General features: G+C 42.8%; 1 protein-coding gene across 1 annotated transcript in view; it reads right to left on the bottom strand.

Annotated features, from left to right (window-relative positions):
• SLC13A3 (solute carrier family 13 member 3) overlaps positions 1-22,669 on the bottom strand; it is a 348,426-nt gene that overhangs the window by 58,096 nt on the left and 267,661 nt on the right. Inside the window, exons 11-12 of the mRNA XM_086932535.1 lie at positions 9,025-9,186; positions 5,059-5,196 (exon numbers count right to left, since the gene is read on the bottom strand). Coding sequence (XP_086788661.1) covers positions 5,059-5,196; positions 9,025-9,186 — 300 coding nt within the window. The remainder of the gene's footprint in view (positions 1-5,058; positions 5,197-9,024; positions 9,187-22,669) is intronic.

Raw genomic sequence — 22,669 nt, 5'->3', positions numbered from 1 at the left:
CAGAAAATTTGGGGGGGTTCCGTCAAGGGGGGGCCGAGAAAAAAGGGGGTCCCAAAACGCGTTTTTCCCATTCATTTTTCCATAGGGCGTTTGGCCTCACTTTTAGCTCGAACGGCTGAATGGATTTGCACGAAACTTGGCAAAATTGTAGGGACTGTTAGCCCGATGTGCCTTTGCTGGGTACCAATATATGTGCTCCAGTGGATTTTGAGAAATTAACGTTTAAAAAAACAGATATATCTGTGACAGCGTACCGAATAGCACACCAGTTCGCGAACTTTTCGCGTAACGGAGCTTTGCGAAGCGAAGCTGATTGGCTCTCCGGTGTCTGTCAACATTCTAAACAGTCCCGCACGGCCGCCATCTTGTCTCTCGGTAGGATCGAGAGACAAGAGGAGGCCAAAACAAAGGGGGAAATGAAGGAAAGGGGGCAAGGTAGACCCCTTCTGACCCCCTAGGATTGATGAGGGGGATATTAAAGTGCCCCGCGGGGCCCAAAAAAAAAATTGCGATTTTTTGTCGTAGAGGCGCAAATCGGTACGTGAACCGGGCAGCTAACCGGGCAGCTAACCGGCAGCGTAACGGGAGTCTGAGGAGAAGCTGATTGGCTGTCAACATTGTAAACAGTCTGGAGCGGCCGCCATCTTGTCTCTCGGTAGGATCGAGAGACAAGAGGTGGTGAAAAACGAAGAGGGAAATGAAGGAAAGGGGGCAAGGTAGACCCCTCCTGACCCCCTAGGATTGATGATGGGGATATTAAAGTGCCCCGCGGGGCAAAAGAAAAAAAAAGAAAATTGCGATTTTTCGCGGTAGAGGCGCTTCCCGGTACGCCAACCGGGCAGCTAACCGGCAGCGTAACGGGAGTCCGTCATCTTGTGTTTTTGGAGCATCCGGTTTGCGTACCGGGTAGCGTTCCGGTAAGCGTAACAAGGGGAAAACCAAGAGAAACAGTAAAATAAAATTTTAAGGAATAGATTTCCACCAAACTTGGCAAAATTGTAGGGACTGTTTGTTTGATGTGCCTTTGCAAGGCCTCAAGATATGTGCATGTGTGGATTTTGTCTAATTAAGGTTTAAAAAAATTATATATATCTGTAAGCGTGCTCTGGCGCGCTTACGTTACGGGTTTTGTTTGCGCTGCAGAGACGATACGTCACGTTTATGCGACGCGTCATGAGGCGTCTCACGTGGCTATGTGATACGTCACGTAATAAAGAATATATTTTACAGCTATAGATATTAGCTTTTAAAAAAACAATGAAATTCACTGAAAAAACCATAGGTTATAGACCATATATAGTGATCAGTAATGTCAAATGAGATGTTATCAGTGATTTCATCAGTGATGTCATTTGAGATGTCATCAGTGATGTCATCAGTGATGTCATTTGAGATGTCATCAGTGATGTCACTGACCATGTCATGAATGATGTAATATGTGACATCATCAGCAGTGGATTGCGGGTGCGCGATATATAGTTATTGCAACTAACTATATATGCGAATTTCTATGGTTTTGTGTGAGTAAATTAAGGTTTTGTAAATGCTAATCCTTAACTACATATGGTCTATAACCTATGGTTTTTTCAGTGAATATATATATATAGCATACAAATCTCTTTTGCCAAGAGAATGAGTCGGCACTCACAGGACAGGTTACTTTCCCAGTTGTTTTATTCTTTTGTCAATACTCCAGCATAAGTACAAACCAACGCGTTTGGCAACAGCAGTTGCTTGTTCACGGTCAAACAGGCAATGTACATACTCCTCCTATATTTTGAGGGACCCGCCAAAGTTTCTGATCTCACTTCCTGTTTGTCAACAGGACGTTAGATGGGAAATGTAGTTTTTAAACATTTTCCTTTATTATTATTTACATTTAGATTATCTCCTATTCACGATATATATTCCACAGTGTTATGGGTGATAATCATTGTTCTGCCAACTGTACATATCTATACACACAATTCTTAAACATTGTGCACATTTGCGCCCGGTTATTCAATTAAATAGAAAAACCAATGAGTCTATGCCTTCTAGCCCTCTAGTGGGCAATTTAAAAGAGATTCGTATGCAATAAATTGAAAGCGGGGCTCTGCTTTGGAGTCTCGGCACCGGTGGAGAGAGCGCCAGAGGATTGTGACACTGAGCCATTTTGTTGGAGATATATATATATATATATATATATATATATATATATATATATATATATATATATATATATATATATATATATATATATATATTCCATGTTTTTAATTTCCCCATTTGTATTCAAAGTTAGGGAAATACTACTGCCCAATTCGAAATGGCCGACAGTTTCACAACCAGACGCTGGGTTCGATACCCACCGTCCGAATATTGAAATAATGTTCAGTACCCTCTCAAAACCCTTTACTTACTAAGCAGGATATGGGAAATAACGTATTATTAATTTAAATGCATTTTTTGAAGCAGGAGCGGGAGAGTAATGGCGCTCGCGATGTGCCGTACACATTCAACTACATAAACAGCCCCAAGGCTCAGACACGCAAAGATGCTGTCGAGCCGGGGACTTACAGGTCAAACTGACGGAGGGCAGCTGAGCAAAGTAAGAACTTTTTTCCTTCCAAACAGGAACCTCGTTCAAAATAGGAACCTGTATCTTACAATTAATTAATTTTTGCCCGCATTTTGAACCACCCGATTTCGAGTGAAGCCATGGCGCTCTATTTGGGTATTATACCATTCCCCATTTTTAACTCCACAGGGTTCTGCAGGTCCCTTCACCCAGGCGGACCATGGGACATATTACTGCTACCGAAAAAGTATGTTTTTGCACAAACTGGTGTAATGTTATATGTTATGTGTGTCAATAGGTGTGTCCAGTAAAGCGAGTGTATTAACGATGTTTTTATGTTTTAAACAATATCCTTCGAAAAGAAACAGTAAAATCCGACACAGTTGGATCATTAACCACTGCTTTTTGTTTGTTTTAGGAGCACCAGAGCACTTGCCATTGTTTTAAAATTTATAGGCAACAGCTACATTGATCAGCCACTGCTTAAGACCATGACCTGCCCATTTGGGCAGGTGGTATGTATTAATGTGCAATCTATTTTCTCTCCAACAATACAGATACTGCGGGTACAGCGTTTACTGTCTGTACAAGTAAATTGCGCATACAATAGGTATGCTTTCTACGTTACTTATTTCACCATAAATTTAGGTTTGTTCACCGAAGTGGTACACATGGGGCTGGCCCCCATGTTTTCCTGAAGAAGAGGTGTAGGGGACACCTCAAAACATGTAGACCGATTATTAGGGATTATAACCACATAAGTTATTTTTCCTTTTATCTACCCCTTTTTATCCTACCAACTAGGAGCAGGAATAAAGCATTAGCTTACTGGTTAGGAATTTTTAACTAGCACAAAACACCACTCTCCCAAAAACTGAACGACACATAGATTCACAAAACCAGTCCTCCTACGTATCCCTCGCAAGTCGTAGCAGGCCCCAAGCAGTAGATGCTTGGGATGGCCCCAATTATGAAGCATGTCACCTAGGGGCAACCCTGGGTGAATGAGGGGACTCAAGAAAATACATTTTCTTTTCTTATGAGGAGTACCCAAATTGGGTAGACCTATAATCTCTCCCTGGCTAGGTTCCCATGATCCATCACCTATGGATTTTTGTGTTGTAAAAGGCAAAGAAGACAGATGATTTTGTCATGTTGGCCGTATGTTTATGTTTTCAGACATGGAACCTTGGCATAAGCCCTTGCGGGGAGCAACATCAGGCATCCACCAGTTCCATGCATGCTTAAGCATCCAGCAAGCTTATAACATCTAACCCTTGCATGCCTATTCCTGCTATGGCTCTTTTGCAAGTCGTGCCCATAAACATGATGGTGACAGAGTGATATATCGTGCTTGTGTACAATGGCGTGAATCACAGTTTTGTGTCATATCATTGAGTTAAAACAAGTCTAAAAACAATATTTTTGGACCCACCTGTTGTACGGTATTTCCATACAAAATGGTGGCCCCAAGGCGAGTGGACCCTATTGTCATACTTTGATGGTGTAGAAGGAATACAGCACATTGTAAGAAAGCGCCCCATCCCTTTCTGGTAGGTCTAGCAATGCTCTCCCTTAAATCTCCACGTACTTCGTCACAGCATCTCGCCCTCTCACGTACCTCTGTCGTCTCCTCAACCCCCATATCTTAGTGTATCTGCTACTGTATGTTGAATACTCCCATTTTCCCCTCTCACCGCAGCTAAAGGGCGCGTTAAGCGAGACAATCATTGTTGGTCCTGCAGAACATTCTGCTCCTCTTTTTAAATTCCTCCCGCTGGGGTTGAATAGCAACACAGTTTGCTAACATTAAATCTAAATCTCCCTGTAGCAAGCTCAAACCCATGCAGTTATTAATACCTTGCAAAACACTTACACAGAATGGGCCCGATTCACAAAAGTAATCTGAGACAAAATTCTAAATTTACGACTTTTGGTATTCACAGAAGGCATTTAGTAGTAGTAAAGTTCAGAATCCTAACTTTACTACTACTAAACGGAGACAAAATCCTAGCTTTACTTCTACTAAATACCTTTTGTGAATTCCGAAAGTCGTAAAGTTAGGATTTTGTCTTAGATTACTTTTGTGAATCCGGCCAATGTCTTTTCAAAATGGCCCCAATTTCCAAACATAGGCCACATTTTTTATGTTTTTTTTTCACTATTTTGGTGTTTGGGCCTAGTTTCTGCCTCAGCTTGGCCCTGGTCTGATGTCATGCATGCTTAGAATAAGAGATTACGTTACTTATCCACTTGACGGGCTTTAGCAATAAGTGATGCTTCACTCCTCATAGTGCCATTTACCTGTTTCTTCAAATCCTTTTTGCAGAGAGCCCGCTGCATTACCCTAATTACCGGCAGTACATTTCGCTGAAGTTGAATTAGAAGTCAACGCACATGGTGTTCCGCGTACGGTGTTTTCTTTACATTGCTAATTGACACAGACAGTGCAGCCAGCACTGCTCACTCACTTCTTGGAAAAATAGGGAAATTCTTACCATGTCTTTTACCATTAAATGTCCGGTTGAAAATGCAATGGAGTTTGGAGGAGTCGAGACAGGAAGCATAAACGCGTAGGAGCAGCCGACCGTTCCAGGAACCATTAAATATAATGGATTTACTCTCAGACGAATGGCCTAAAATGAAAATAAAGAAAGACCTATAGAATCTAACTGGGAAGAGCATGTACTGCTGTAAAACGTAGGAAGCTTTTACCTTTTTACTTTTTGCAGTTTTACACAATGAGAGTCCTTACATCCGAAACAGACGTTTAAACAGGAGAACCACACACATTATATTGTTTTAGGCAGAAGGAGATTAACAGGCACATGCATCAAAGGATTTTATGATCGCAAATGGTGCAAATCGCAAAAAAAGCCGTTTGCGAGCGCAAAATCTGCGTTTGGAACGCATGAAGGGTGAAGGCCCTTGCAATTTGAGAATTTGCAAATATTTGCGAATTCTCAAATTGCGATTGCATTTAAGGAATCGCATTTTGCGATTCCTTAAATGCAATGCATGAAACTTTAAAAAATTGCGATTTCGCAATTAGGGGGAGCAAATTACCATGAGGTTGAACCTCATGGTAATTTGCGAAAACTTTGAAAAATGCACTTTTGTGCATTTCTCAAAGTTTCATGTTGTGCACACACATGCCCTTAGGGCATGTGTGTGCACAACATATGTGCACAGATTGATTTCAGGGGTGCAACAGGGTGTCCTTTGGACACCCCTGCACCCTTGAAATCGCATGCTCAATTTGCAATTCGCTAATTACTAATCGCAAATTGAGAATGTCTTCCCATTCATTCCTATGGGCCTCTATTCCTTATTTTTCGCAATTAAGGAATCGCAAAAAGCAATATTGATGCATGTGCCTGTAAGTGTTTTTCCCAAATTCACAGGATGTTAAGCCTAGACCTGGATTTAAACCTGGTTTGCCAAGTTCCAAAGTGGGCAGGTATATCCGCTAGGCCATAATATATCTCTTCTACCACACTGTAGCCAGTTGCATTGCACTTATGCCATTACTTTTATTTGTTCACAATTTACAGCTGAACAACGTTACTTTGGGGATAAAATGAAACTCCCCTATCACACATTCATAACCCAATTTAAATATATATTGAAAAACGTGTTGTCTCTACCTTTATTCTGGCTCACAATAGCAGGGAGACATTACTGTTCACAATCCCTCTCATCCAGGGCCAACCAATGGGCTGGTCACAGTGAATATATCTAGTCTTGCATATTGTTTAACATACACTGCTAAACAATGTGAACAGACCCACTGAGTAAATGTGTAACAATCACTGTTGTAGTAAGTACATGAACCCATTAGGTTTGCTTAAAAGACCCCTCACACACCAACCTAGTTGGTGTCATGCTTCATCTTTGGGGTCCCAACCGGGTGGCTGAATGCCCCAGGGTGGCTGAATGCGCCCCGGTTGTGCTACAACCACTGATTAATGTAGAATTTATTAATAGTGGCCCAGGCAAGGATTCTCAGAGATATTTTTAATTCACTACACGCTACACAAATCACACCACACCAGCTCCGCTGTAATCAGGTTTGTAGCACCGGGGGACATTCGGCCACCCGGTTGGGACCCCAATGATGAAGCATGACACCAACTAGGTTGGTGTGTGAGGGGTCTTTTAACCCCTTCCACATGGGACTAGTTCCAACGCGGTGGGAAAGGAGGGCCGCGCGAGCCGGCGCGGTGCTCGTGACGAGCTCTGTTCGTTATTCTGCACAGTGGAGCTGTGCTCATGACGAACTGAGCTTGTCAGGACTCCGCCCACTCCCGTAGAACGCCCACACAGGAGGGGAATTAGCCCCACATGGGTGTTCCCCAGCTGTTATGACGAGCTCAGCTGGTCATGAGCACAGTTCCAAAGGGGTTAAGCAAACCTAATGGGTTCATGTACTTACTACAACGTTGATTGTTACACATTTACTAAGTGGGTCCGTCCACATTGTTTAGCCTAGTATTGTATTGGGGACAAGGACGCACCCCTTCTTTTCCTGGCTCTCTCCTTGTGTTCTATTGTTTAACATACACCCTCATTTTAGATTGCTGAGCACTCATAGGGTAGTGCTAGTGCAGGGATGATTTAGAAAACAATGGATAGGAAGAGACTTTAAAGGCTTAATGAAAGCTATTTCAAGTGAGATTCAGCAACAAAAAAAAAGCTGTAGCTCGGAGCCCAAACAATACTTTATCTGAATAAGGGCTAATATCAATACACACTTGCTGAAATGAGTGTACCTATTTTTAAGAGATTTTCTCATCAATAAGCCACTGATTTTACAAGTAGAAGTCACTGGATGGTTTTTCCATCAAATGATTCTAAGAGTGAAAGCGCAATGCAGAATCTACAGGGCCTAAACATGAGTGCATTTTAATTCTGAAGGGGCCTGTAATGGGATTTACTGTCTGGTACGTCAAAATCTGGAAATTTACAGAGGTTCCATAATGTTATACCTGAACACATCATCTGCAAAAAAAGTGACTGAAATGTCTATAAGAAACATCAGTTGAGAATAGGAATTATAATGGGAATGAAGTGCAGCATTCCTGACTCCACAATATTTCCTCATTTCTAAGGGTCAGTCAGGGTCCAACTCATAATGGAACAGATTTTTCTCCTTTAGAGTTACCAATACCCCAGATATCAGTTAATCCTACATGTGGGAGGGTACTTGGAGGATTATCAGGACAAATTTCCTGTCTGCAAAGTCACCAACTTTGTGAAGGCATTTTTTAAACTTTGACAACTTCATGAAGTTAAAAAAGTTTAATCAAAATAGCAAATGAAATCTATACCAAAAGTGGTATTTTATGAATAGAATACCCCGCATATACCACATAACTGCAGTTTGCAGAAGAATCACCAGAGAAATATCCTGCAAACATTTTAAGGGATTTCACCTCCAGAAAATGATTGTGAGGGGGAACAATAGAGCAAGTTTGTTATCTTTCCAAAAAGGTTGCAGATTACATTTTAATTTCCAGCATTTCCTATTAGATTATTATTGTTTTATAGGATTACATAGTTGTTCCAACAAATTATTTTTTACAGGGAGGAACTCTGTTGCGTAGTGTGTCTGTTTTCTCAGTATGTTTGTCATTGAACGTTTTTTCGATTGGGATGTATGGTATGAATGGTCTTTGTAGAGTCTGAGCACTGGAGAGTAATTCAGATAACAAATAATAAAACAGTCCCTCTTCGAAGTCGACCCTTCCTGAGGTTTTTTATGGTCTGGCTTGACAACCAGCGGTCACCAGACAATTATGTATGAACAAGAGCAGGGGGGGTATTGCCCCTCACACATGTTGGGAGCCAGAAGTACATGTTTTGATAGGCCAGAAGTTGTGTGCTCCCACTAAACCTTCTTGCTCTCCACACAGCTGTGATTATTGGGTTTATTTATCCAGCTACCTGAGGTTGATCTTTCAAGGCTGCACACATACTATTCAATTGTCTTAAATAACTGGATAACTAATGGAACTATGCAATCAAGTTCGATTTGAATAGCTATGACTTGCTACAATAATCTCAGTTAATACTTTGGAGTGAGGCACGACTGACCCCTGGGCTCTGCTTCGAGCAATATTGGTGAGTCTGTCTATCGACCACTTCCAGGTCATGGCATTTTCTGAAGAAAGAACATGGTGGCAAGCAGAAGCATTCGCCTGCCAAACCCAAAGTTATGCTTCATCTTCAAAGGACCTCATAACAAATCACAGGAATGAAGAGAACAGTGAGGAAGGAAAGGGGAAAAGAGGATTAACACATGAATGATTGGGGTCCTTACAACACTTCCTGAGAGTTTCAATTTGAGGACCCTCTTCCACAGAGATAATTGCTTAGGAATTTGGATGTGGAAATGATGGGATATTCAGTTACTACCAACGTGAACATCTCAAACCACAAATATATTTACCTATAGGACTTACCAATTCTGCCAAAACAGGCAAGAAGACAATTATGGTGGCTGTGTTACTTGCAAACTCTGTAAATGAGGCAATCAATATTGTGACCAGCAGTACAGCTGCAGGAGGGGGTAGGTCATCCAAGGGCTGGAGACGACTGCCAATCCAAGTAGATAAACCAGATTCCTGAAAAGGAAATTGAATTAGCAGTTTTCTAAATATGTATTTTTACTTTCTGCATGTCAAATACAATGTATATCTTGCATGGAAAATGAAGACCTTAGGCTAAACTTTAACGTCTTCTTTCCTCAATCACAACCGGGAATATTATCAAATAACATTCGGAGAACCAACATTGAGCCGTCAGTAAAAGTTATATGTGGAGGTCTGTTGAAACCGGAGTATATGGAATAAAATATATATGCAAAATCTTCCTTTCCATATCATCATCATTACTTTCATCAGCCTCACATGTCCCCATGTTTGAAACAGCTTAAAATATTTTGTTTTGAAGTTCATGTCATTTCCCGAATCAATTGGGCTATTGTAAAGACTCACGTAATTAAGGACCAGATGTACAAAGGGTTTTTGAGGTCGCAAACAGCCCAATTTGCAGAATCAGACGGTTTGCGATAGCAAAAGAAAGCTTATTTATGTGTACAACAGCAACATTTGTTACAGAATCACAATTTTCATTAGTGATACGGTGTTTGGAAGGGGAGTGTTTAGGGCATCCCTTCCAAATACAGATCCCCAGTATTATGTATTAATGTTCTGTGATCTAATTCCATTTGAGAAGTGGAGGTAACTGATTCACAAATAGGAAGGAGTCTCCTGTAGATTCTTTTGAGAATTGTATACAAAATATTCCACGGACCACAGCCTACTCTTAAAAATGAAACATCAATATAACGCATTCAGTTCTCCTCTATAGAAAATGGGCTGCATTGAAAAAAGCATTGCTTTATTTAAAGCAGCTACAGATATGATGGTTTGCTGATCGCAGCAGACGACCATCGCAGGGATGGCTATCATTCCTAGTGGGTCGCAAACCGCGACCTACTGCATTAATATTCATGAGGTAGGTTGTTTTGTGGCCCACTAGCAATTGCTCATTTAGAATTCAAATGTTCATATATTAAGAATAGAGGTCTCGTAATTGTGATATGGAGATATTTACAATTTTGAAATTGCTATTCCTAATGTTAGTTCCTCTGTCACTAGTAGAATTTCACAGGTTATGAAGAGTACCACTCTTAAATGAAGTCCTGAAAATTTTATTTTAAAACTCAAAGTGAAATATGCATCCCTGCGTAGAAGGGTGATAATTTATATTTAACAGTGCCAATAAATGTTAGCAATCTTAGAGGTACACAATCACTAGTCAGTGTGAAGAAGAAATCACCACTGCTTCATTTTTTCACCCAATAGTATCCTTAAAAGAGCTCTGCCCATTAGATTAACCAATCACACCACCACAGACTGTGATTTAAACCCACTTTCAGAGTGCTGAAGAAATATAATAGGACACTATTTTCAGCAAGGGGAAATTACTATATCTGAGAAAATAAACCTATGTGGTCATTTATCATATTGATCATCAGCCCATTCATCAAAAACGTGCCATTTACACAGCTGACCATGACCAGGACTTTTGTCTTGCATGCGTTCACTGTTAAAGCCCATACCCGACAAAAGGAATAAAACCAGTTCAGGAATTTTCTACTTGGCACTGGGTTGTCTAATCCAAAAAGACTGCTAAATTTAATTTGCTCAATTGAGGATATGTGGCCCAATACATTGAAGATATTGAGAAACATTACTCATAAGTATGGGAAAATGCATTCTTTGGCTGTGTGCTGTGGAGGGGTTGGTAAACAGTCTACAGCTGGGGGGTGAACTTTTGGCATGTGGCAAAGGATTGGTTTTTGGGCCCTGGGGACCACAAGCAACTGGGGACAAATAAATTAAACAGGAGAGGGGGTCTTGATCTGTTTTCCTGCCCTCATCAGTGCGAGCAGGGAAGCAGATCTCAAGTTTGCTCCCACCTGGTGGAAGCACTTTTATGGTTTAAATCTGATTGATTTTCAGACAGAGAAAAGAAGAAGAACCCAACTCCTTAGGGACATTGCAATACAGACACCAAGTGTCGCTAAAGATAGCATTACCCAGTAATATGCATGGAGCGGGTCTGCGGAAGAGAACATTCAGCATGAGATGAAGAAACAGATCAACATATAGAACCCTGTACCCCCACCTCCCCCTCTCCCTCCCCCCTCGTCCACCAAACAGAAAAAAGGAAAAAGGGGGAAAAAACATCAAAAGCACGGAGTGCTATCGTGACTTTTTGGGTTTGCGCTCCTGTGGGATTTGTATGTCAGCAAAGCGGAGAAGCCTGAGGTATCGTGGACATGTCAGTACCCGGAATTCAGTGACTAGTAGCATCAGGAAGGGACGCCACAGCTCCGGGAACTCTGCCCCCTGTCTGCTATTGCGAGTGTGAGCTTCTCCATTCCTAGTATCATCCACAGCCAGCCTGTGTGTGGTGGAGGCTGGGGAGAGCGCTATTGTGCCACTATATTCTGGAGGGCTGCCCCCTGGGTGATGGCAATTAGTCGACCCCTTTGGGATTTCAAGGGATACGTGATCGGGTTAGAGAGCCCCAGAAGGACGTACGCCAGGAAGCGCGGGAGCTGTGTGTCGAGATGTGAATCTATGTTATCAAGGATTGGGGTCCAATACGGACACAGCTCCACAAAAGATGCTCCAGGGTGCCCACCTCCCCACAACCTCTCCAGCACAGGGCACTTAGATGTGGGTCAAACTTGTGAAGGCGCTCTGGTGCACAGTACCAATATGTGGCTACTTTGGTGAGTGTCTCCGTAAGGCCTGTGCGATATGCTGAGTGTCGAGCCCTATAATAGATGCCTTCCCATTCTTTGCGGGATTGTGGTGGAAGCATTTTTAAAGCTCCGGCCCACTGTGAAGTTGCTCCCATTTGACAGGGGTTTTAAAAATACCGGCGCAGGCAGCGAAATTACTGTGTCCCATAGTTGGGTTCTACCCGGGACACAGTATGTGAGCCGGCCCAAGCAGATGGGGTCCATATGGCCAGAAACGCCTCAGGGAGGTGGGCCATTTGGCACCCAACCCTCTTTATTTTATAGTAGCTGACCCAGGGCATGGGGTCCCCGGGGCCAAAAGTAACCTGGGGAGGGGCCTACATGCGCCCCTCCCCTTACAAAATACGTCAGGCCCAGGGAATGGGGTACCGGGGGTCAAAAATAGTCTGGGGGGGGAGCCACGTCCACTTCCCCAAATAAAAAAAGCATTGTTCACCCGGGCTATAGATCACCCCTGGGTGTTTTAAAAAACAGAAGCGTGGGAGCCTGTCATTCTTTTTAAAAAAAAATGTTTTGCTGATCCTCCATGAATTGACAGCAAACTATTTTCAAACACAAAATATTTTTGGCCACAGGCAGGGTCCTTCTGGGACCCCACCACCAGGCCAAGAGGGCAGGGGGGTCCCTACCCTGCCCCTTTATTTTTTTTTAACATTTTGTTCTAGGATCGGGACAGAGTCCCGAATCCTAAGACAGCTGCCGCCACTTCCTGGTTGAGGTGGTGGCAGGCAATCAGATCTCAGGTTGAGATCTGTCACCCATCGCGCATAACCACTGTAGGATATTTCATTTTTTTTAATCATTAATTTCTCCAAAACTGCTGAATAGATTTACACCGAACACAAAAATAAATATTTCTGGACTAAGATCTAGCTTTCTGTGCCAAATTTGGTGTTAATGTGTTCAGTGGTTTAGGCTGCCGCATTGTCTAAAGGTCCCATGGGAAAAATGGATGGGGATAATGTGTTTTGTCTGTCCTTGAAACTGATTTTTGTTGGATCAAAGAGGACTTCAAGAGACATCGACCCCTGTGGCCAAAGTCACCCCATTAAGCCTGTGAACCGCGGAGTCCCCCATTGACCGCGCAGCATCTTCAAAACATTACAGCATCCTGAATCCCTTGTATCAGGACCACTCAGTTTAAGTCAATGGCGGTTCACCCGTTGAGACTGGAACTCAACTTGAGACTGCTATGGTGACAAAGTAACTGTCCTACTACTCCTTATTGGCCCCCTCCGACCCTGAAACTTTCCCTGTGCAAATTAGTCACCAAGTATCACTTTTTTTTCAAAGTTTCTTGGAGATTCGTCAAATCGGGATCAAGTTAGCAACACAAAAAATGAATTTCCTTTGGAAAAACAACTCTAACGATAATTAACCTGTGGTGACTGCCACTGGGTAATAATGTTAATCTTTATATGGGATAGGGGCCACCCCATTCGGTGGGGTCCCACCCAGGTCCTCAACCCCATAAACAATAAGGTTATTTTTAAAAAAAATGATATATACTTACTTTACATATACTAACCATGCATGGTAAAGTCATTGTTTGCAAGGGGATCTACATGATAAAGTCTGCGTGGAAAAGGTATGTGTGGAAATTAGATACATTGTAAAGTTATATATTCTGTTAATCCAGTGGCCAGCAATGAGTTGAAATGTTTTCTTGGTGGTTGCCTTCAATAGCGTTGGAGATCAACATCCAGTATCGACCAGGGATGTTTATTCTAGTAAACATACCTTATAATATTCATTGTCACAGTCTATTCTCAAGGATATTCATCCTGACTCAAAACCACACCGATATTGATAATATACAATTTCCCATGTAATATCTGACTGAATTCGGGTTAGTTGAAATATCTCAAATTTTGGCACCAAATATTTGGATTTAGCTACAATTTTCTGGTTTGGCATAGGCATTCCCTACATGCGCGATCAGTCATAGTTTCTCCAAACCACCAAGTACAATGTTGCCTACCATTAACTTAATGAAGCTGGACCGCAAATATCCAGGCCTGGATGAAATGTTAATAATGCCTGTATAATTAGAGTAGTGTCAAGAATATGGTGGTCCTATTGTTACATACAATTCCTGAAATGACTCCAGTGCGCACAGTTATGTACAATTCGCAGTAGAAATTTACAGCAAACACACAGAAACAATAGAACCCAGGGAGCTGTGGTTTACAGTGCTCTTGTTTGAATCCATCTTCACGTCAAAAAAAGAATGCTTGGATGCATTTTGCACTAAAATATAGTGTGAAGTGACCGATTTGCATGTCAGGTAACTGTTCTGTAGTTACACATAATAACATGAACACAAATTATGTGAATTTCACAAACCCCTAGAAATTGTATGAGCCTACAAGCTAAATGGTACATTGCGTTTTGTATCCCACAACAAAAATAAGATAGAAGTGCAACTATTTTTTCAAAGCAGCATGTAAATTCAATTTCTAAGGGATAGTCTTGTATATCAAATTCTACTCCTCTACCTGGAAGGGGTGAGGGTCGTAAGAAAAATTCACTCCATATTGATGCAACAGATGGGCTTTGACAGTTCATCTTTGGTATCTTTAGAACTTTCATTTTTGTACCAAGTATATGTTTTGATGGGTTTACAGCCAGCTATTATGAAGCAGAAGCAGGCTGTCAACAACAGGCAGCAGTTTGCATTGCTACCGGTGTGCAATCCATCTTTCAAAGCAACACTTGTCAAAAACTGATAAGACTCCTATAACACCGCTTGTCAAACGATCTGTTCAGGTTAGTGATCTGGACAGTGACTGCTTCCCAGCTGGACAATCAACCAGTCTTTGTACTGGCAGACAATTACGAAGAAGGCACCTGCCAATAACTTTAAAACCCCTCAGGTACTTCACTAATCCCACGCTTAATGGTATTTACTGGCTGCCAGTCTAGTTCAGAAGAGAAGCAATTGCTGTGGCAGTTTTTATTTACTGAACTAGTTGGACACTTAAACTTATCTTGACACTACGCCTAATGGATTTAGGGCACAGTTGTTGATCACTTAAAGTTTCTAGTCTCTTGATGTACCTTTTTTGTGCTAAAGACTACTTCCTGTCATTTATTTAACAAAAACTCACCATAGGTACTTTTTAGTTTCCATTCATATATGTTCAAACATTACAAGTGACATTTTTAAAACATTTTTGGAATAGAAAATGCATAAGGGTCGCTCATAATGAACTTTTTTTTTTTTCGAAAAACAAAAAATCTAGACTGTTAAATAACAAAAAATAAGCTTATTGCATACTACGGTTCATCGGAATGATTTTAGTTAACATTTGAAAGTGTATGCTTACATAAAATTCATACTCCCAGTCCTGGTTTTTCCTAAATTTACACGAATAGAATTTTACAAGTATCCATTTTGTCCACTGTTTTCTTTAGATGCAACACATTAGGTTCACGTAAAACCTACATTGTGACAAATCATTACTATGAACTCTCTATTACTGTGCATACAAGAGCCTAGAAATATTCAGTAATGGACTCTCCTCGCATTTGTATTGCAAATTTAACAATTGCGTTAAGGATCTGTAAATTACGCAAAACATGTAAAAAAAATAATCAGGTAAGAGCAGCCTCAACCATGTATATTCACATGTGACGTACAGTATCACACATCTCAAATGCGAAAACTGTATTTTTTTAAATTGGCATATCAGTGCTTAGCTTCCAAAATAATTAAATAAATAAGTGCAGAAGCCCAAAGTTATTCTTTGGAGCGTGCTGCCAGTGCTGCCGAATATCAAGACTTCCTAGTTTTGATTTCACCTCACATACATGTTTCTTCCAACTCTCTACACTTCCTGTCTCTCTATCTCACTCTTGCAAGTTCTATTTCATCCCTCCTTTCGACCTTTGTCACAGTTTTTCTATTTTTCTCAACCTCCTTATGAGGAAATGTGATTTATTATATGGTGTGGTTGTGCCACCTCACCATGTAATAAACTCACAACCTGTCTTGGGTCCAATTGGGCTCGCTTGTAAAACCTTTAAATCAGCCCTGGGTAGCTGTGGCTTTGAGCAAGCAGACAGGATCAAACAAAGGAACGCGTGTAAAGCCTTTAAATGTAAATGTCCAGTATTAGTAAAGCACAGGCAATTACCCAAAGGTGTCAAGGTGCTGGAGCCGTCGGGAAGATTAAGCGAGCTATTGCCCAAAGTCACATGGTGCTGGGTAATCTGCCACTGGTGCCGGGGATCAAACAGTGAGCCCCGGGGTTCCAGAGTCAATCACCCTGGCCGCTGCGCCACACCTCTTCCCTCACTTTACTTTAAAAGTTCTAAACAAGAAAATTAGAGTCACACAACATGAAAGAAATCCAACACCAATTTATACAAATAGAACACATTTGTTTGTATATTTACAGACCAAAACAAACAGAATTCACCAAAGGGTTTATCAAATCGTAAACCAATACAAAATTCCAAAAAGCATAGGTAACCACAAACTTTTGAAGAGATGTGTTCAGCAACTCCGATCCGCAGTGGGTGTAAACTCTGAAAAACTCCAACAAGGGGAAGGTCGGAGGGGGCCAATAAGGAGTAGTAGGACAGTTACTTTGTCACCATAGCAGTCTCAAGTTGAGTTCCAGTCTCAACGGGTGAACCGCCATTGACTTAAACTGAGTGGTCCTGATACAAGGGATTCAGGATGCTGTAATGTTTTGAAGATGCTGCGCGGTCAATGGGGGACTCCGCGGTTCACAGGCTTAATGGGTGACTTTGGCCACAGGGGTCGATGTCTCTTGAAGTCCTCTTTGATCCAACAAAAGTCAGTTGCCACTGGTCTACTGGTCTACGAGCACAACAAAGCCAGCCACTTCCTTTGGTGAAGGCCAGTCTCATTCTTGGGCAATCAAACCGCTCTCTGAAAACTCTCCAGGTCCAGCAGACTTGGGAGCAACTTTTGAGTGTTGGGACTCAGTCTCCCAGGCTACACATCAGTGGCAATCAAGCTACTCTGGCTACTGACTTGCCAAAAGGGGATCCTTCAGCTTTTGTGGCCCTGGTGCTTTAACAGGAAACCAGTCAATTGACTCTTGTAGTTTGCCTCCTCTATCTGGGTTTTGGGATTGAGTTTTTCACAAGCAATGCACAGTCCTCTCTTTGCTAGCCCAAGGATCATCAGGTGCAGTCAAGTGACAAATGCAGCCTCTCTTGCCAGGTCCAGGTAAAAGTAGGGCAGTCCTTCGGTCCTTTCTCCACTCCATATGTAATATGAGGTCTTTGTGCCGGGGTGCCATTTTATTCCCAGAATGTGTCCTCGAGGATGTGGTGGTTACTAACCTATGGGCTACCTGGTCCTTTCCTGCCTGATGAAGACTTCCTGCCAAAGTGTAGCATCTAGCTCTCCCAATGTGCACTATTCTGCCCAGTGTGATGATGGCAAAACCCCTCTGTCCGTATCTGAAGCTTGGTAGCCTACCCTAGAGGAATCGTTACCTGTGGGTCACCAGCCCATTAAAAAGCAGGTTGGCAACTGGTCTCCTCTCTCCGTCCTAACCTCAACCCGTCGACCTGAATAATAGAGCAACCCCTCTCTGTTCCTTAGGCAAACAAATCTACCATAACAAAAGCCCCTCGTGTGTGTCCACCATTTGCCCATCAAAGGTGACTTCCCCTTTGAAGCTTGCCTTTTGGACCCTTCTATTGTTCCTGCTCCTGGAAGTTTTTGTTCCCGCTTCCGGTAGTTGACCACACTTCTCCACAGGATGGCAGAAGACTACCCTCTAGAAAACATCTGCAAATGGCTACTGGAAAACTTGGGCAACAGAGTGACAACTTTTTAAAGGTGCTTTTACTTACAAGTTACACTAAATCAGATTTAATGTGACTATTAATTTGATACTGTACAGTACCAACTTTAGAAATCCCATTCAGGAGTTAGCACAACTGACTTGCCAGGTTGTAGCCGTGTACTTGCCAATCAAATCTACCATAACAAAAGCCCCTCGTGTGTGTCCACCATTTGCCCATCAAAGGTGACCTCCCCTTTGAAGCTTGCCTTTTGGACCCTTCTATTGTTCCCGCTCCTGCAAGTTTTTGTTCCCGCTTCCGGTAGTTGACCACACTTCTCCACAGGATGGCAGAAGACTACCCTGTAGAAAACATCTGCAATTGGCTACTGGAAAACTTGGGCAACAGAGTGACAACTTTTTAAAAGGTGCTTTTACTTACAAGTTACACTAAATCAGATTTAATGTGACTATTAATTTGATACTGTACAGTACCAACTTTAGAAATCCCATTCAAGAGTTAGCACAACTGACTTGCCAGGTTGTAGCTGTGTAGTCGCCAATCAAGTTATTAGCTTTTCCACAGTAAAACGAAAACTGGGGGTCTTTACGTTTAGGCCATAAAAATATGTGTTCTACTTTTTAATATGCAGCACTCTGCCTTGGGACTAGATAGGCCTGTTCTAGGTGTGACTTTTGTACATTAAAAAGAGAGGTTTTGTCTTTACCATTAGTTGATCTGGCAAAGCTGGGTTGCCAGTATAAAACTGCTTTGTCAGTCTGCAGTGACAAGCTGGGTAGCACATTTTCCTTTGGCACATCCAGAGTGGCACATTAAGTGTTGCAGCTCTGGTGGGGCACTTTATTTAAAGACCCTGGTTACCCCAGTACCATATACCAGGGACTTGTAAGTAAGTAAATGCTGGAAGTGGGGGGTGCTTATCGCTTACCGCCGCCACTACATCTTAATCAACAGACTACACCACATCAGAATCCAAGGAGACGCCTTCAAATGGAGCGCCTCATAACTCAGCAGAAGATCCCAGAGAATCAGTCTCCCACCATTCACCTTGGAACCCAAGAAAATCATCTACAGCTTCCCCCAAGGATTGCCTCTCAGCCCCACCCTCTTCAACATGAACATAAACCCTAGGCCAACATCGTCAGATTCCTACGCAGACAACACCCAGCTAATCCTCTCGCTGTCAGAAAACCCCTCCACCACCAGAGCCAACTTCCACAGATGTATGATGAGCATCGCCGACTGCATGAGGGTGATCTTTTTCAAGCTCAACCCTGACAAGGCGAAAGTCCTCATCTTTGGGAACTACACCTCTCCATGAATGATGCATGGTGGCTTACTGAACTTGGCTCATCCCTCTCCCAGACAGACCACACCTGCAACCTCAGCATCATCTTGGACATCAAGCTATCTATTACACATGCTTCACATAACCCTCAGGTGGCTCCCAGTCAACCCCAGAAGGACCGTCATGCAGACCCTCATCATCAGCAGGCTGGACTATCGGACACAGCAGTTAGACTCATCCTAGAGCTCCCCAGATGAACCCACAACACATCCCACCTCAAAAAGCTACACTGGCTCCCGATCCTGAAGAGATGCCAGTTAAAGATGTTGACCCATGCATCCAAAATCCTGCACAACGAAGGGGCAGTATATTATTATTATTATTAGTCGGATTTATAGTGCGCATGGCTGCCCCAGCGGCCCACCGCCACCAAAGACCCAAGACATAACCAAGGAGAAAAAAAACACAGTTAAACCGGAAGAGACGGGAAAAGCCAGGTCTTTATGGCTTTTCGAAAGGCCAGGTGATTCTGGATTGCTCTAATGGGAGCAGGGAGCCCATTCCAGAGTTTCGCCGCTAAACAGCGGAATGAAAGGCCACCCGCTCTGGCTTTCAGGACTCGCGGTATGCAGACCAATGCTTGGTCCGCCGATCTCAGAGGACGCCGCGGCACATAAACCTCCAAGACTTTGGACAACCCCGAAGGTACCTGAAGAATCAAGATCTTGTGCGACACGCAGAGAGCCTTAAACCGAATACGTTTTACGACAGGCAGCCAATGCAGTTTAGGGAGCATGTGAGCAACTGAGCAGGACTTCGGAAGTGCCACCAGAATTCGGGCTGATGCATTCTGTAACCTCTGCAGGCGCTTAATAATGGCTTTATTAGCGCCCAAGTAGAGGTAGTTCCCATAGTCCAGTCTCGATAAAATTGATGCCTGGACAATGGTTTGTCGCACTTTGGGGGGAAAGAAACCCAGCAACGGTTTCAGGCCTCACAAAAGCCCGAAGCACAACCGTGCCACAGCTTTCGATCGAGTTTCAAAGGTCAGGCCATTATCGAACCACACACCCAGGTTCTTTATAGCCTCCTTGGGCAGGGGGTCGGGTTTAAGATGGTCCGGCCAACACTGCTCGGACCACAGCTCCTGATCCTTGCCAAACAATAAGATCTCGGACTTACTGGATTTCAACTGAAGGCAGTTTACCGCCATCCAATCCGTGACCGCTAAAAGGTAATCTTTAAACTTGTCCAAGTTGGACCGCATTTCTTAGAGAAGGCGATCACCAGTTGGGTGTCGCCAGCATACGACACCAATGACACCACCTACTTTTTACTAACGCAGCCAGGGGGTGAACATAGATGCTGAACAATAAAGGACTCAACACTGAGCCCTGTGGCACCCCCTGATGCAAAGCAAACTCCTGTGAATGGAAAGGTGGCTCAGAGACTTGAAAAGACCTCCCCTCCAAAAAGGACAAAAGAAAGTGCAAGGCCTCATCCCTGATACCAATTTCCTGGAGACGTTTTAAAAGTACCGCGTGGGAGATGGCATCAAAGGCGGCACTTAAGTCCAGGTCAACATGCTAACTTAGCAAACTGGGACAGGCCCTACACTGCAGGCCGGAGTTCCCTTCTTCGTTGGCTTTTGCATTACTAGCCGTGGCACACACAGTGCACATCAATAGGGACTTTACTAGTAAGGCAAACATACCAACCATGGCCAAACCAAATACCATTACATTTTACATAGGGAACACTTGTACTTTGACACTGATCAGCAGTGGCTAAGTGCCCAAAGCATCTAAATTGGCAACTCTATGTCAGGAAAACGGTCTAGGGGGAAAGCAAAAAGTTTAGGGAACTTTAACCAAAATGGCCAGGTTCTACAGTAAAGTAATGCCAATTGGGTATAAGCCAATCCAACATTACATTTTTCAGGGTCAAAGCACTGGCACTGAAGTCTGGTTAGCAGGTCTGAGTGCACTTTCAGAGTCAAAAAACCAGTAGCATCAGTCCAAATCTTTGGGGATGATCATGCCAAAAGAGGCATTTCTTTACACACCTCATTTATCCCATAGATGCCTTTCTCTAGCTTGATCTAGGTCAAAGTCTGGTAAGAAAAAATAATCCTATGTGATGAAGAGATGAATAAAGGTTAGAGTGGACAGCTATTAGGGAAATGATGCACTCACAAACCCATGTGGGTGTCATACTTCATCTTCGGGCTTTTTGCTCCTCATAACCCATAAACCCAATATAGGTTTTTCACAACACATACTAGATAATCATGCTTCATAAGTCTGCGCCAACCATCCACTCTTTGTTTTTAATCCTACCAAAAGGACCCCTGAATACATTTATAGCTGGATACCCTTTAGGTAGTTTAGATAACCTGCACAATCTTTCGTTTTCTCCACATACCTGCACGCATCATCACGGCTGATATATATATAAAAAGATCTCCGCCAATGAGCCCTCTCATGGGGGCCATGGGGCATTGAACCGCCATCCCCATAAGGAGCAAAAAGCCTGATGTTGAAGCCTGACACTCACATGAGTGTGTGAGATCAGCTCTTTCTATTAAGGAAGATCCCCCTCATCAAATAGGATAAGTTACCCAATACTGCTTATATATTCCCTTACTAAGGAGCTTTGGTACTTGACCTTTACCTCCCTCTGTGTACCTCTCTCTATGTGATTTATGAGAACAAATAAGCCTTCATGTTATCCCTGTCATCCTTAGGGGGATCTTCCCTCAAACATTTTGGCTGCTCACCTCCTCTCTTTGCTGTATCTTTTTGATGGCCTTAGGTCTATGAGCACCTAACCACTGTTGACCAGTGTTAAAGTGCCTGTGCTTCTTCGTTAAACATGAAAACATTAAAGTATACACAATCAACATATTTAGTTTGCAGGTAAGTGCATTGTAAAGTGGTATACCATATACCCAGTGCCTGTAATCTAAATAGTATTAGTAGGCCTGCAGCACTGGTTGTGCCATCCACACAAGTAGCCTTTCAAACCTGTCACAGGCCTGCCATTGCAAGGCCTGTATGTGCAGTTTACTGCCACTTCAACTTGGCATTTAAAACCACTTGCCAAGCCTTAAAATCCCCTTTTCTTAAATATAAATCATGTCTAAGGTAGGTCCTAGGTAGCCCTAAGGGCCCGGGTGCTCTGTAACTAAAAAGGCAGGCGATACACTTTTAAGTTTTACACCTCCAGATAGTGACAAACCGCTACATTTGTGTTTCACTACTGTGGGGCCTACTCCTATCTCAGGCTAGCATTGGGAATTCTTTAATAAATGTTAAGCTCTAATTCACGATTAGAAAGGAGTAGCTGCATCATGGTTTATATTTTTGGAATAGTAAGGACAAATCCTCTTTAATGGTAAATTTGGATTTAACATTACCATTTTAGAAATGCCACTTTTAGAAATTGGTACAAAAGGGGATGATGGACGGAGCGTTTGAGCAAATCAAACACTCACCCCCAGTCAACTGATCTGGGTTTAATCCATCACCATTCTTTAGCTCACTCTGCCACCCCAGTTCAGATATGGCCATATGAAAATCAGTCTGACCCTGTACCTCATGGGAACAGTCCAGCCCGAACTGCCAAGCCATGCATTCCCTGGACCGGAAACAAGCATCCTGGGACCGGTTTCGGGTTCATAATT

The sequence above is a fragment of the Lissotriton vulgaris genome, chromosome 7, assembly GCF_964263255.1.
Source record: "Lissotriton vulgaris chromosome 7, aLisVul1.2, whole genome shotgun sequence".
In the NCBI taxonomy this organism is placed as follows: Eukaryota; Metazoa; Chordata; class Amphibia; order Caudata; family Salamandridae; genus Lissotriton; species Lissotriton vulgaris.
The sequence above is the reverse complement of the archived record's forward strand: the minus strand, read 5'-3'. Positions and strand labels throughout refer to the sequence as shown.